This window comes from Eublepharis macularius, chromosome 4 (assembly GCF_028583425.1).
Source record: "Eublepharis macularius isolate TG4126 chromosome 4, MPM_Emac_v1.0, whole genome shotgun sequence".
Classification (NCBI taxonomy): Eukaryota; Metazoa; Chordata; class Lepidosauria; order Squamata; family Eublepharidae; genus Eublepharis; species Eublepharis macularius.
The window spans coordinates 13,005,990-13,022,107 of NC_072793.1; the positions used below are offsets into that span (position 1 = coordinate 13,005,990).

General features: G+C 41.9%; 1 protein-coding gene across 1 annotated transcript in view; it reads right to left on the reverse strand.

The window, feature by feature from the left end:
• Window positions 1-590: 590 nt before the first annotated feature.
• The window catches only part of SMURF2 (SMAD specific E3 ubiquitin protein ligase 2), a 138,261-nt gene continuing 122,733 nt past the window's right edge, over window positions 591-16,118 (reverse strand). The window contains exons 14-19 of the mRNA XM_054976042.1: window positions 12,068-12,246; window positions 11,125-11,262; window positions 10,528-10,648; window positions 9,198-9,399; window positions 6,769-6,844; window positions 591-5,113 (exon numbers count right to left, since the gene is read on the reverse strand). Of these exons, the coding sequence (XP_054832017.1) occupies window positions 5,014-5,113; window positions 6,769-6,844; window positions 9,198-9,399; window positions 10,528-10,648; window positions 11,125-11,262; window positions 12,068-12,246 (816 nt within the window). The 3' untranslated portion in view covers window positions 591-5,013. The remainder of the gene's footprint in view (window positions 5,114-6,768; window positions 6,845-9,197; window positions 9,400-10,527; window positions 10,649-11,124; window positions 11,263-12,067; window positions 12,247-16,118) is intronic.

Sequence of the window (16,118 nt, forward strand, 5' to 3'; positions counted from 1 at the left end):
AGATTATTTCATACAGCCATAAGCAACATTTATACAAATCACCCATAGTGGCTCTGATCAAATTGAAGTAAATCATTGGGGCTTGTCACAGTTTAATTGGATTTCAACAGGAACTCTGGGCCAAGCTGGAAGTGACAAATTACACTTGAATGGCAAGAGAACAGACTCACATGTATTCCACCCTGATCACTATGTGATCGAGTGGAGTGCAAGTGGAGCACAAGTGAACAGGGAGGAATGCATGTGAGTCTGTTCACTTGCCATTCAAGTGTAATTTGTCACTTCTAGCTTGGCCCTAAGTCGGTGTTTGTTTGCATCCCTGCTTTCCACCCAGTATATTAAGATCACTTCTGCCCTCATTCTCACACTCACATTAAAAGATGACTTGACAACTTTACTGGAAGTCAGACCATAAAAGGCTTCAGTAACCGTTTGCCAGTCTTACTCTAGGACCACCTCGTGCTCAAAGAGGGACATCTCTGTTAGCCATTTTATGCATATTCAGAATGGCAGAACAAACAATATAGGAAGAGGGAAATAAATATCCTAAGATAAAAGCGTTCCTTCTAACAAATGAATCCAACCAAATGTTTTAAAACCATTGATGCTGTGACAGTGCAAACAGCATACAATTTTATTGCTCAATTTCTGCATGGGTACATACCTTTAGAAAAACATTTTATACAGATGTATAAAAGCTCATGTAACAGCTTGGGTGAAAATACAATGAATATCAATGCTAAAAATATTCTGCAATAAATACAATAGAAATGCAATGAAAACCACCTGTGAGTCTGTGGAATAGGTAGGAATCATACCAAGTATAAGCTAATTTTCGCTATAGACAAAGCTCTTAGAGTTTGGCAGAGTTGGAAAAATCTACTAATAAAAAGAGTGAATGTTAAGTACATGGAATTGCACTTGTTAATTATATGGTACAATTTAAAGTCTGAAGCAATAGAGTCATGCTACATTGTGATGTATGTTATAGAAGCAAAGCTCTTACTTCTGGTAATTCAGCCAGTTTAAAAGCACCATCAAGTTTAACAGATGTAGTGTTGTAGAACAACAACAACACATTGTGTGCTCTGGACTCTGATACAACACAATTTGGTAAAAAATAAGTCAGTTTAGGGAAACTGAAGCTATGTGCAAAAAACCCCAGAATATACTGTACAAAGCACCATTAACAAAACTTTACACCTAAAAATTAAATCTGAAATGCAACTGAGTACTGTAATATTTAAACCCTACCAAAATAGTCACTATCCATATTAAACATTCATAATGAAACATGGAAATGTGAGGGGCATCTCTGTTAGCCCATTTTATGCATATTCAAAATGGAAGAACGAACAATATAGGAAGAGGGACATGTTGGAAATAAATATTCACATTTATATATCAGGTGAAAATCCAAGGTCCAACACAAAAATTGGGTTTAGCTCTTGTCTGAGGGAGGTGTGGCATGGCTGCAGAATAACATTTCAGTCCAGAGAAACTTCTGGCAGATGGTGTGCTTTATTTAAAGCTTTTTAATGATCATGCAGATAAAGGCACTCAGAAGACCGAGCATTCGATTTGCATCAGTCTGCTCAGTGTAGGTCAAAGACATTTGGATAAATGGTTTTATTTTGCCTATAACATTGAGAATTCGCCAAGTTAGCCCTGTAATGATGACAAGATTTCTGGACCCAAAACTATTTAAAACGGGAAGGTAATGGAGCTACCACTGAAAGAACTCTCAAGTTTTGGTATTAGATGTGATTCATCATATTTTCCCAAGCCCTTCTCTCTCTTTATAATGGATTCAACACTGAGGTTATAAACCTGTTCTTTTGCCAGTAATTTAATGTTCTGGAAGGTATCAGGCTGCATCTTGTTAGGAGAATACAATTGCTGCAAGAAGAACCAAGGCAGCCTGTGGAGACCGTAAGGGACGCATCCTTACATGGGTAAGGACAAGGCTACTGATCTTGAATAAAGTGTAAAACTGCAGAGAAGAAAGAACACATCTGATCTGCTTTCCTACGGATGAAGTGGCTTGATGAACCAGCTTGGTGAACCAGCTTATACAACAGCCGGTTCACCAAGTCCCCTCCCTTCTACATACAACAACAGAATGCCAGCTTTTGAAAGGTTCATTGGAAGATTTCATTTGCAACCCAGAGTTTGTGCATAACAGTTTTCTGAGTCAGTTCTATTCCTGAGACCTGAAAAAGCAGCGGAAGCAGTTGGAGATAAGGCCAGAGCTTCTCCCAAAAGACAATCTATTAATCAGGGCTGTCACAACTCCTGGTCTGGGCCCTTCTCTTGCTGTGGTTTTTTGTACCTCTTTACCACTAACAAGTTCCCCTGACTGGAGAGCTGAGCATCATCTCATCACCCACACCCTCCCTGTATTTATTTAGTACCAGGGTCATAGTTCTCTTTCAGTGTGTGAGGTGAAGTGGGTTTGTTTTATTGAGTGTGTTTATTTTGACACACAAACAGGATTCCTTAATGCTCGAGAGCACGTCACACACAAACCTAGACCCCTTTTCCTTGGGTCCATCAGAGAACGCAGTGGGGGAATCTGGATAACACAGGAGCCACGGATGGTAGGCGTTACTTGTGACTCCTTCCCACTCCAGTCCATTAGCTGACACAGTCCTAGAGCTGGGAGGTGCATGAGAGATACAATCCTTATTCTTTCAGCAGTTTTTAATGTCACAACAGTAACTAGACAGCTTGGCACTTTCCACTTTTTTTATCTGGGGAACAGCACCCAACCCTGCATGTAAGAACCAATCAGTACAGTCCCTAGACTCCCTGCCTAGCCTAGGATATCGCCTATCCTTTCTTCCTCATAAACCCAAATGACCTGCTTGTCAGTTGGCTGCTAACAGTTAAATCGTCCAAGGTTTGTTTTTTAACTTCACTTCAAAGTTTAATTTGCCTTTCAAATCCTATCTGTCTGCTCTGATCAGGGAGAAAAGAGGGCGGAACATTCTCCTGTCTGTCACAAGGGCAAAGTTTGTGCCTCAAGTCTAAATCCAAAGTATGACATTTAGAGTAACAGCCCTGCTGCAGTCCAGGCACAAGGGAAATAGATGTCAGAAACAGCAACAAGTTATTCCTGCTACTCAACCTACTACTCAACATCTACAACCACCATCTGGTTTTCTACAGCAATCTAATCTGAGCAAAATCACTTCAGAGACCAGTAAGGTTTTGCCTACTACAGGAGGTGAGAATTCACTTCATAACCAGTGCTGCAAACAGGATTTATCCTTGCCACGTCCCACGTGAGCAGTAGTTACCATGCAAACTGCAAGTCTCCAAGATCAACATGTTTGATCAACATAGGAAAAGTGGTGGTTTTAAATGGGTTAATTATAATTGTGGTATCCTAGAGACATTTATTGACCCTTGCATCAGGGCAGAAAAGTGAGCTGTGCTGTATTGACAGTTCCCTAGTTTTTGACACAGATGAGCTAGTTCACACTAGAAGGTCTAATTCACAACTGCAAGCTCTCCTTGCATACGGCTCCTGTGACAAGTGCAGGGGCTATTGCAGAAATCACTGTCAGGCGTGCACCATTCACATTTTTGTCTACCTACACACATTTGTGATTAAGAAAAACAAGCAGTTTTGCATGTGTTGAACTAGTCCTTGCTCAACAAGTACACTGACTTCTGCAACAGCACTCGTTTCAGGACAAAGAAGGGGTGCTTGCTCGTATGAATTGTCCTTCAGCAAAAAGTCTGTATTGAAAGGGGGTAGAATTCCTCACACAAGCTCCATTAACAGTGCGATATATCTGCTCTGAATAGACTCTGTATTATAACTGTTTTGTATTTGCCCTCAGCACAGCAAGAAGCCAGCTTCTGACATATCCAAGCCAACAATATTTATTGGAGCATTACACTGTGCATTTTAGATAAAACACAGCTTCTGCAAATTTCTGCATTACTTTCCACCCTTAACTGAAATCAACACAAATCCAGAGTTTAAAAAAACAAACAAACCCTTGCTAACCTGATGAAATTTATTTAGCAACTAAAATACAATGCAGCTGGGCTGCATTGAACACAAACGCTTTGGTTGGTATGACATCCAGGGTGTTTAGATGACGTGACGATCCTGCAGAAGGCTGCTGATATCACCAACATACATTTAGGAATTTTTAAAAATGCAGCAGTTCCATTTAAAATGGAAAGCAAACTAAAAAAACTCAAGTATTAACTTTTATTTTTTTTTTACAAAAATGCTCATTTAAAAATGTTAAATGCTTAGAATGCTTTTAAAAAAGGGGTTTCCACATTTACCACAAGTACTGTACCAAATGCAGTGCAAGTTAACTACGTTTAAGAATCAGACAAGAGAAAAACAGGATCCAAAACCTGTAATTCATGCTTGAGAAATATAAAAATCCTTACACAAACACATTGAAATTGAACACAGAGAAAAAATCACTCACTATAAGAAAACCCAGTTTACATGTAAAGTGGCCTTAATTTAAAAGATTAATGATTTGTTTAGCCAATTTTATGCAAAAATTAGAATCATCAAAATATTTTGTTTAAAAAAATAGCAGGTATAAGCGCTGTTCAGTTTCACATGTTTGCTCGAGTAGGCTGGAACATGACTTGTACCAACAACTGTATCTTAGACATGTGAGAATAAAAATCAGGTAGGCAAATAGATCAGATCACCTTTTACAAAAATAGTAGTCGTCTTTTGAAGAGAAGAATACTGCTTAACTGTTGAAATGAAGGAAAAGTCAGCATTCTGTATGTTCAAGACACTAGTTTTTTCATAGCAGCTGAATGATTCCTTGACAGGAACAATAGGATATTTTCTTGAATGAAGAATTCCAAAAATTGTCCTTTCCCTCATTAATGTCATAAAAGTAGAAAAGGGGGGAAGGGGGAGTTTCCTATATTTCAAGCATTTACTGTGTCATGGTTGAAGGGAGTGTTGTCTGCTTGAGAGAATATAAATACAGTCCCAGGTGAGCCTGCAAGCGTTCATTCCACAGCAAACCCACATGTTTCTTCAATGGCGGTTAGCAGCTTTTCATAGAGTTTCTCATAGCTTTCATAAGGAGGAATGTCTATTCGATTGAAGCTGCAAGCAAGAAAAGAGAACAAAAGTTTAAAAAGAGCTTTCAGCTGCAACAAAACCTAGATATACCCCGTTACACCATGATGATAAAAAAAAGACTACTAGGTAGAAACATTAGGAATTTCATATCAGTATTCAAAAGTGGTTTGACAGCAATAAAGCCATCAAACGCAATACCACAAAAATCAACAGCTATCAAATATAATCCATTGCCAAAAGCAGCAAAGAAAGAGAACTAATACTTTATAAAACTTTCAACTTGTGCAGTTACAGGGATAGAACCTTACTATTTTTGATAGAAATCAATGAAGAGAAACCAGGTACTAGATCCCAATACATTTTTTTTGGTAACGTTACATATACTTAAATTGTTGTTGTTGTTGTACTTAAATCATCTCTCTTTTTTAAAACTCCCAAATGGAAGTGGAAGTAAAATGGGAAATACTCAATGGTTAAAAATAAGGGATTTAAATTCATCTTGGAATAAACAACCCGGTAAAAAATAATAGTGGCTTGTTTCTAACATGCTTACATGGGAGGAATGGCAGAGCTCCATGTAGGAACCCATGATGATCATTTCAGCTGCTTTTCCTTGGTTGCTTATTTAATTCACAGGCATCGTTGAGTAAGCAGCGGGACAGAGTCAGGCAGGCAAAGACTGACAAAAAAATTTCACTCGCATCCATCACTGAGCTTAGTGTACATCATTGTACGAGAGACGTATGTAAAACGTGGACTCAGTGAAAATGCCATAGGCCCTCCAATGTGACAAAGTGAACCTTCAGCTCGCAAACGGCATTGACCTCACAGGCACTGCCAGCTTGCATGTGAAGCCAGCGCCGCTAAGTTATCTGAGACAGCAGCTCAACACCTGGAATCCTTTATCCATGTAGCCAAGGCTGCTGATTCATGACAGCATCCCTGGGAAATTCTCTGGAACAGTCTAAGGCAGCCATGTTAATTAACAAAGCCAGAATGTCCAAAAGATACTGAGAAGGGGACATGCAAAGAGGAGCAGGAATTTTCCTTCAGCTGAAGCTCCATAATTTTCAATACAATCTTCTCGTCAGTTTTGACAAAGTACTTAAAGAACATAGTGGCATTTTTGAGAAGTTGATACATGACTGCTGAAAAGTACCATAAAAATATACTAAATGACTACACTGCTATCTGATGGGGAGAAAAATAAACAGCAACTGGAAATCATTTGCTATTGCTGAATGTTTTGATTAATGGGTGTGTTCAACCCTAGTTTTTATCGCAGGTTAAAATCTGGCCTCTGAGGGGAGTAACAACCAGCGAAACCACGAGCGTTCAGGGCCCTGGGCCACACAGATGCACCGGCTTGATCCTCACTGAGGACTCTAAGCATCTCTTTTGGAAACAGGTTTTGAAAACTTCATAGCACAGTGCCACAGGAAGGGCAGAACAGAAAAATGGGCACAACTTAACCAACCAATACAGCTTTACTAACTTTAAATTATTTTTACTGCAAAAATGCAGCTCTCTCACACAACCAGCTTGGTAACAGGCTAATGCATTGTTTTTAAAATTGCAAACTTCCATCTTTAACTGAGTAAAAGTCTGTCTGTTCTATTTAAGCTAATTCCACATTCTCCCTGTAGAACAGAAGCAACACAGTAGTGCATCTGACTTACCACGTGTGAGCTTTTGGCAGGTTGTTTGTGCTAGCATCAATCTGGTGAATTGTAAATAGTCTTGGACCAGCAGCACCTAAAAAATCAGCATACAATGAAGCTGTTAGCTGCTAGAGGGTCAGAGAAGCAAGCAGTAAAAAGTGCCATAGAGAAAGGAGAATATAGTGTGATAACAAAGAAGTGTTTCTTCTGGACATCTCCCATTTGGCAAATTATTCTTCTGTGGGTGTGTAGGATATACTAGCAGAATGAATGCTAAAAACCAGTAAGCACACACACAACCCACCACCAAGTATGCAAATAGTAATATATTCCAATATAGTAAGTGATCCAATGGCCACAAATTCACAGCGACATTAGAGGTTTCTACTCGGTATAGCATTATAATGATCAATTGCAACAATATGCTAGTTCTCAGCTGTTAAAAAAATGTAAGGTTCTAGCCCTTCTCATTGTAGAGTCATTCCTCTTTGTAACAGAAAGAGCTAGAGATGTAGACTGCTACCCGAAAGGGACTTTCTGTCCACAGGGCAGCCACCCTTCTTTTACTCCAACCTTTTGGGAAAGATTATAGCAAAGCTGGTTTTGTAAAGAACACAGAAAAGTTAGGGGAAAAAATGAAAGGTGAAAAGAAGCACCAGGACATTGTGAGGGGGGGGGGGGGACGGACGGACCTTCTTTCCAACAGCATCTAGGGGTGTGCAGCGAAAAAAAAATCACTATAATTTGGATCTGGAAACCATAAATACTAGATATTCTTGAAATCTGGGTCAGATTCTCTATTTGGATTTGTGTTTTATTAGAGAATACCAAATATATTCGGTCATTATTCCATATGGTGAAAACTATCTGGAGGGCTGGGGGGGGCATTTTTCAAGCAAACTCCACCAAATTTGCAGGGAACCTAGTTTCCTAAAGACCCCGCACATGTACACTCCTACCCCTTAGAAATCTGAATCTGGTTTTCAGGGATCCACAAAAAAACCAGGACAGATTCTCTGATCTGGTTCAGGGATATTGGAGGGGGAGGGGCTGGAGAGGCCATTTTTCAAGCAAAGTACCAAATTTTCAGAGAACCTACTTCTGACTGTTCTCTACAGACCCTCCAAGTTTCAGGCAGACTGGACCCCAGGGTCCAATTCTACAGACTCCTGCAAAAGGTGCCTACAGTCACTATTCATTGTTTCCTATGGAGGAAACTTTTCCAGGCTGGCTCTCTGCCACTGGCCAGAGGCACACTCCCAAATGCAAGTTCAACCCAGAGAAAGCCCAACAGAACCAAAATGAGCCAAGGGAGTGGGATCCCCCCCAAACCAAACTGAAGTAAGGGACACTGCTGCAATTTAGCCCAACTGAACCCGTGTCACTCACAGAAGCCAGCAGGCGAGGAGTGCTCCTGCACGGATTGGCCGCTCACTCCCCCCCCCTGCCTCCCACCACTCCCCCTCCCTCCTCTCCTCTTGGAAAAAATACGAGAGAGGCCCCGGGGGAAACAGCCAGCCAAGAGGCTGAAGCTGCGATTCCCAGATTTATCTGGATTTACCCTCTAATTTGTTCCAGGAAAGCTGGACTTAGCCAGATCGGCTAAAATGCAGCATTTTCCTGAACCCAGTTCTATGGGCCCTAAACAAGCTGCCCCCGGCCATCCTCCGTTGTTTTCTATGAGGGAAAACTTTTCAAGGCTTTTTAGGGCAAAGAGACCTCAAAACAAAGGGGCAACCACCCCATGGCCAAAAGCCAGTCCCACTCCCACTGCAGGCTGAACCAACAAAGCCCAACAGAGCCAAACTAAAGAAAGGGAACCAACATCAAGCAGAGACAAGGCAGAACAGAACCAATCGGTCTATGACATTCATGTCCCCATTTAGATTAAATTCTAGTGTATATAGTGCAGAACCAAACTGAACCAAGGGAATCCCACTAGAACCAAGCTGAAACAAAGGAACCAACACCAAGCCACATAATCCCACCCGAACCAAAGTGAAGGGACTTTGTATAACTAGTAAATACACAGCAAGCAAGCAATTGCTTAAGCCAGGGGTGGGCAATTGTTTTGGCTCGGGGGCCACTTTGTGGGAGCGGAGGTTAGCGGAGGGCCGCACCTTTTAAAATGATTGCATTCATTAGTTAACTTTGCATTTCAGAAAAGGTATAAATTGTATCATAAAAATCAGTAAACATAAATTAAATAAAATAGTGGTAGTTTTATTCAATTTATTTATTGTGCTAATTTCATATCATCTATAGCTGCAAGCACATTTAATTTTAGAATCAGTTTAATGAGACAAATGTACCCTATCACACTTTTCTACTGTCTTGGCGGGCCACAAAAAACTCTGTAGCGGGCCGCATGTGGCCCGCGGGCCGCAATTTGCCCACCCCTGGCTTAAGCAGTTCTCCAAATAGGCTTGTTTTTACGCATGTGCTACCTTGCAATGCTTTGAAGCCCTGCAGAGGCACTCGGGATGAGCCAGTCACGAACTGCAGCAATCGGGCTCTTCTCTCTTCATCAAATAGTTCCACGGCTTTCCAAAACCACTTCACAATATTGCTGTCCGGCGTGCAGTGTTTTAACCGGGTGTTGGCCTTCCAGTCATTAACATCTATCTTCCCAAGGCCACAAATTATGAGCTGCTCAGAAATCACACACACAATTAAAGATCAGCAGCAAACATTCAGAAACACAAAGATTGCTGCTAGGAAGCTCTGCAGGCTCCGGGTGACGTGGAACACTGAAGGGAGGATTTATTTAATGCTAAGAAATGAGAGCCACTAGGAAATCACAGCCTGTTTAAGTTTTCAAAGCAGTTTTATTTCCCACTGTATAGTTCTGATTTTGAAAGCTACATGGCAAACAATATAGGGGGATCCTACATTCTAGAACTCTTATCTAGAAGAGAGAGGCCATCTATTCTTTCCCCCATTCCATCAAATTCTCGGAATGTGTTTTAGCAGCGGTAAAGAATGTGCATGGGATCCCATCAAGAGAGGCTTGATTTATCTCTAATGGGGAGCAATGCATGTACTGAGACACCAGAAAAGACGAGATTCCAAAGGCCTACACAGACTTCTTTTGTCGTCCAGTTCACACACTACACATTAGGCTCACAACGAGCGCTAGAAATGTCTCAAGATTCTATGCATTGCATACTTTTACAGCTTTCTAGATCCCTTCCTTGGGATTCCTTACAGTTTTCCCATCTGAGAAAGAGCTCTCTGAATTGCATATCCCACTCTGTTACTGGGGGTCCCCTGACTCTCCAGGATCAGCTTGGTGGGTAAATACACACAAGGCTATAGAAAAACCGAGGCAAGATCTGTTTCCCTGAACAGAGCTCCTGCTTTCACTTCCTTGGATCCAACCCAATGGGACAAGAATAAGAAACAGATCAAATAGCAAAAAGCAAAGACTGAAATAACTACAACTCTAAAATGTTGACCAAAGTTTAAAAAAATAGTCTCCACATGCGCCATATATTCTTTGAAATATATTAAGAGATAACAGCTAACAAGACAGCTTTACCAACAAACTTAGCTGCTGAGTGTGGACGTACATAGAAGACAACCCACAAAACAATAATCAGGAGGAGTTCCAAGGCCTTGGTAATTTCTTAGCTTAACCTTGGGTCTCAACACACGCAAACCCTCCAACCCTACAAACAGGGGGTGGGGTCAACTGTCCACTTATTACCTAATTTAAGACGAACGTTTTATTTTATTGTTATGCTTGATGACGTTAGGTGTCATTAACATACTGACCTCTAATTCCTTTTCATCAAACGTCTTGAGCAGATGTTGTGGGATTACTTCATTAAATCCTTTCTGCAGAGCTAGAAACTGAGCTTCAATCCCTCGTAAAAATCGCCAGTTTACATAAAGCCTGCAATAAAGTCAAGGTTCCATTTACAAGACCTTCACAGTTGACACCTTCTTTATTTTATCCTTGGAAAACTGCATCAGAAACACAGTGGAACCACCAGGGCTTTTTTTCAGGGGGAACGTGGTGGAACGGAGTTCCGGAACCTCTTGAAAATGGTCACATGGTTGGTGGCCCCGCCCCCTGATCTCCAGACAGAGGGGAGTTGAGATTGCCCTCCGCGCCGCTTGGCGGCGCGGAGGGCAATCTCAACTCCCCTCTGTCTGGAGATCAGGGGGCGGGGCCACCAGCCATGTGACCAATTTCTCCGAGGGCAACCCACTGAGTTCTACCACCTCTTTTCCCAGAAAAAAAGCCCTGGGAACCACTCACTGTACTAGCTCTCTACACAATTCATACTATTAATGAAAGTAAGTCATAATAGTCTCTAGACAACACATCGTAACTTAAACAAAAAGGCAACTTATAGTTTTTAATACCTGACATATTCTTTTTTGTTCTCCTCTGTGACAGAAATACTTTTCCCATTGGGTTTCAGTTCATGTTGTATAATTTCACCATATGCATTATGTTCCACACAGAATGTATGATCCAAGACTCCTGTAATATCATTCTCCCTGAAGTGGAGAAAACAAAATTTACCTCTAAGTATCTTGGGAATAGTTAAGCCAATATAGTATATTCTACTAAACAGTGATGGGAGAAAGAAGTTTGCTTATACTGGCAAGCTTTCTATGTTGGGCACACAAATATTATCACAGTCTTTCAAACAGCCTGCAGAGCAATGAGAAAGGCATGCACAGGGCTCACACCATTCTTTCCCTTTAGAAAAGGTTTTCCATAAAGGGGGGGGGTGGATTTCTGAATAATTACCACAAGTATGAAAGGCTGAGTCAACCTTCAGGTAGCCGGCTCAAGGTTGACTCAGCCTTCCATCCTTCCGAGGTCGGTAAAATGAGTACCCAGTTTCCTGGGGGTAAAGTGTAGATGACTGGGGAAGGCAATGGCAAACCACCCCTGCCAAGAAAACATTGTGGTGCGACGTCCCCCCCATGGGTCAGTAATGACTCGGTGCTTGCACAGGGGGCTACCTTTACCTTACCACAAGTCAAACTTTTTTTTTGTTCTCATCTCTCTTCTGTCTTCTCCTCAGCCACGTGCCAATACACTCTCTAGTTGCCCCCATATGACTCATATTTCATAAGGCCAGCAGCCATCCACATTAGGACTAATGCTTTGACCACTGGAAGACCACCAGTAGGAAAAAGTTGTGCTTCTCCCAGGCCTATCTGTTTTTAGAGAAATGACTGCAACACAGAAATTACTGTTTACAACCTGACAGGGCAGGCTATTAGACATAAATAAGTGGAACGTGGTCATTCCAAATGGTTTAATCGTTATTTTGAAGGCGTCAGTACATACAGAATCCATACTAAGCTGTTGTGAAGATCCGGGTCTACTAATTCCATGTCATCCAGCGTAATTGGCTTCCCTAACAACTGCTTATAAAAGGGCAATGTGAAGCCTCCGTCAATGTAATGTCCGTGAAACACTGCCATCCCCATGATCCGTCCAACAAAGTGGAAGTAGGATAAATGTTCCTGGAATGGAAAGAACAAGTCTACTCAGAAACCAGGGCTCTAGTTCCAAAATTTCTGAATTATTCATATTTTTCTGTTGGAACATTTTCTAAGCATTTTACTGGCACATACAACAATTGAGGGGGGGGGGGGGGGCTGAAAATATTCTTTCAAGGCATCTGTTTTACTTCATTATGTTAAGAAAATAACATATCCTACTAATGTATCTAACTTTTATTGAATAAAATGCTAATCTCACTTGGAAACGCTTCTTCCAGCCAGTTATTCTTACACTTAGAACATTTTCTCTTATATTTAACATCAGGTTTTCCTCACAAAACGGAAAAGCATTCCAACTAACTTACATTCATTTCCATTATTTAATTTCCTTCCATATATTTAAGCACGGTTTCTACCCTGGCCTATCTTCTCTTCAGGTCTAACCTTTCACCAGCTGTGACCCCAACAGCATAACGAAGTTCTAATACAGTAACAATCTTTTCAGATTTGAAATACTCCTTTAACCACCACCTGCAACATGGGTTCCACTTGACTATTGTTGATTTATATACCCATTATTTTCTTCTCATTCTTTCCACTTCTCCTTAGAGAAGGAAGAAAATGGCAGTTGCCTGATCTGCGGATACTTAAATCCAGAGATTGGAGCAATGAATGGACAAGACGAGTCTTCCTATACACCTGAAAAATGCCCCAGGTTTGCAGAAAAATCTGAAATTTAAAAAGAAGACATGGAGGGGGGAATAAAAAAAAACCCCAAATAATAAAAGGGGCACCTGAAGCTTTAACCAGATGCCCTCAGTGGCTATCACTAGGCAACGTAACAGTTTTCTCAGATTTCCAGGCTTGGTTTCTGTCAGGAAAAGGCAGGGGGAAGAGGCAGAGCCCTTTCCAGGGCTGTTTTGGCCTCAGAGGGAGGACTCACAGGGGCCACGCCCAGAAGCAACCACCAGGCAACTAGATACCACATGACCCATGTAACTCAGGAAGGCTTGGCTGCTTGGTACTGTTCAATAGCAGCCCCAGGTTTAATCACCACTCTGTGGTGGAAGCTCACTGGGTGACTTTTAGCCAGTCACTCTCAGCCTAACCTACTTCTTAAGGTTGTTGTGAGGATAATATGGCGGCAAGGAGAATAATGTAAACTGCTTTGGGTCTCCACTGTGGAGAAAGGCAGTATATAAATGAAGTAAATTAAGAAACATATAAGAAGGGGGGCATAACATGCCCCCCTGAAGTCCAATCGTTCTGAAACTTGGGAGTCATTAGAGGAGAGTTAGGTCCCTACCCAGTTTGGTATGATTCGAAAAGAAAATGCCCCCCCCCCCAGGCCACTGGAAATGCGGGAACATAGTCCCCATTGAAAATAATGGTCCAATCTTTCATAATCATACCTGAAGCAGCCCAAATAGTGATTTCTGAAGTGGCTTGCCGCTTTGGAAATCACTTGATTCCAAATCTTTTTCCCACTTTGGAAATACCAAAGTGGGAAACCCAAATATTACCTTTTTTGGATCAAGAACAGCTAATAAATAAATTGATGCCTTTTCTGAATGGGTGTGTTTTATCTAGGTAAAATAGTAGTGTATTCCTGACATCAAGATAACGCAATGCACATTTCCCATCATCTTTGGGATCTGGGAAAACCACAGGTAGAGAAATGTCCTGTGCTAAATGAAATTTGGAAACTACATTGGGCAGGAATGAGGAACAAAGGTGTAAAACAACTTTGGATTTGAAAATGTTAAGGAAGGGTGGGACATGTCTAAGAGCCTCCAATTCTGATACTCTTCTTGAAGATGTGACTGCAACTATGAAGGCTATTTTCCAAAAGAGTACTGCTGTGGTCATGATGACTATATTCTTTGCTGCACAGTCTGTCATATGCTTCATTGTGTTGATTTGATGCTTTGACAATTTTGATGCCTGTAGATGGAGCACCTTAACCAATTTCTGCTTATCATCTGGTAGAAGGTTCAAATATGGTCCGATCTTCTCCCATAAGAAGAGCTGGTACCAGGCCATAATAGACACATAATATCTTGAAAGCCATCGCTAAGGATTTTTCTGCCATAACAGCTTTCTGCTTTCTCTGTCCACAGGTGCTGTGTTGTCCACGCTGCCTCCCTTGGAGTGCCTCTACAACAATTGAATGGATGTATCCATGGTTCCATACTCACCTCAAGCAAATTGTCCATTATTGGGAAAGCCATTGAACCCACATAAGTTGAGGTCATGACCCTAAACACATTCTTTAGACTTAAGTGAAGCGCAAGAAATCTCTGTTTCAAGAGATCTAGCCATCTTCATCAGTTGTTCCTGATAGAGTTTAAGATCCTCGCTCGGGGACTGTTCTGGTGGACCCTCAAAGGGGTCAGCAGGTGATGGTTCTGATGCCACATCAAGTCCAAATACTCTGATGGAACCAAAGGAGCAAAGTGCTGTGCTGCTGTTGGTTTCAAAGAGCCTGGAACCGATTCATCCTGTCCCAGTTCTGATGGAGATACTGAAGGTTGTTGTTCATAATGGGAACACTTACCTTTTTATATATTGATGTCACATTGTTAAAAAGGACCTGAAGGGAATGGGAATCCATATGGATCTTCCATCCATGGATTAAATGGGGGACCGGGCCACCCATCTGAAGATGCTGGAGAGTCATCATGTGAAATGGATGATCATCTATACCCTCTGTCAGGTTCAGGCAATCAGTTCCAATGCAGCCTCGAGGGTAATGGTTGACAAAGGGTGAGGTGCCTGTGGTACTGGAAGTTCCTGGCAGGCTACCACTTCAGCTGGTCTTTAAGTTCCCCTCCTGACAGTGAGACTGGAGATCAGGGTCTGGACTTTGTTTTCAAGCATGGAGATGGAGTGTGTGGAACCCTCGGAACGGAGCCCGTTGATCTCAAAGAGGGTGTCTTATGTTTGCACTTCTCTGAATATGGAGGTCAGTTCTGTAAGCTTTGTTCTGCACTTTGGCTTTTTGGCCTGTGGTTCCAAATCGGTATGAGGCATAATCTGACTTGGAGCCAGCGGAAGTGTCAGTCCCGACACTGGCCTTGGAACTGAGGAATCACAGGGAGACTCTCCAGGAACCAATATGGGTCATGGCCAAGACTCTGAAGAGGATGGTAAGGTGCCCAGAGAGGGCTCTTGGTCAGTCGGAGCTGACAGGGCCTTTCCTATTATGTGGCTTTCAGCCTTGACACTCTATCATGCCGAGCTATTGGTGTGAACGAGGGGCAAATTTTACACAGAATCATAGAACTGGAAAGGGCCTTACAGACCATCTAGTCCAATCCTCTACCTGATGCAGGAACAGCCCAAAGCATACCTGACAAGTATTTGTCCAGCTGCTCCGTGAAGATTCCAATAAGGGGAAACCTGCCCATATCCGAAGGCAGCCAATTCCACTGCTAGATTACTCTTTAACATGAAGAAGTTTTTCCTAATGTCCAGCTGGTACCTTCCCTCTTATGGTTTCAAGTCCCATCCTTTGTTGCCAATAGGAATAGCTCTCTTACTTCCTCTAAGTGACAGCTTTTTAACTACTTAAAAGAGAGCAGCCATGTCTCCTCTCAACCTCTGCTTCTCCAAACTGAACATTTCCAAGTCCATCAGTCTTTCCTCACAGGGCTTGGTCTCCGGGCCCCTGATCAACCTGGTGTCTCCCCTCTGCACCCAATTCAATTTGTCCACGTTTTTTGAAGTGAGACCTCCAGAACTGCACACAATTCTCCAGGTGGGGTCTGACCAATGCAGTATATAGTGCGATCATGACATCCTGTGATTTGGATGCTAAGTGTTTTCCCTTTTTGCTGCTGCATCACACTGACTGCTCATATATAGCTTCCCATCCATCCGTATCCCAAGAT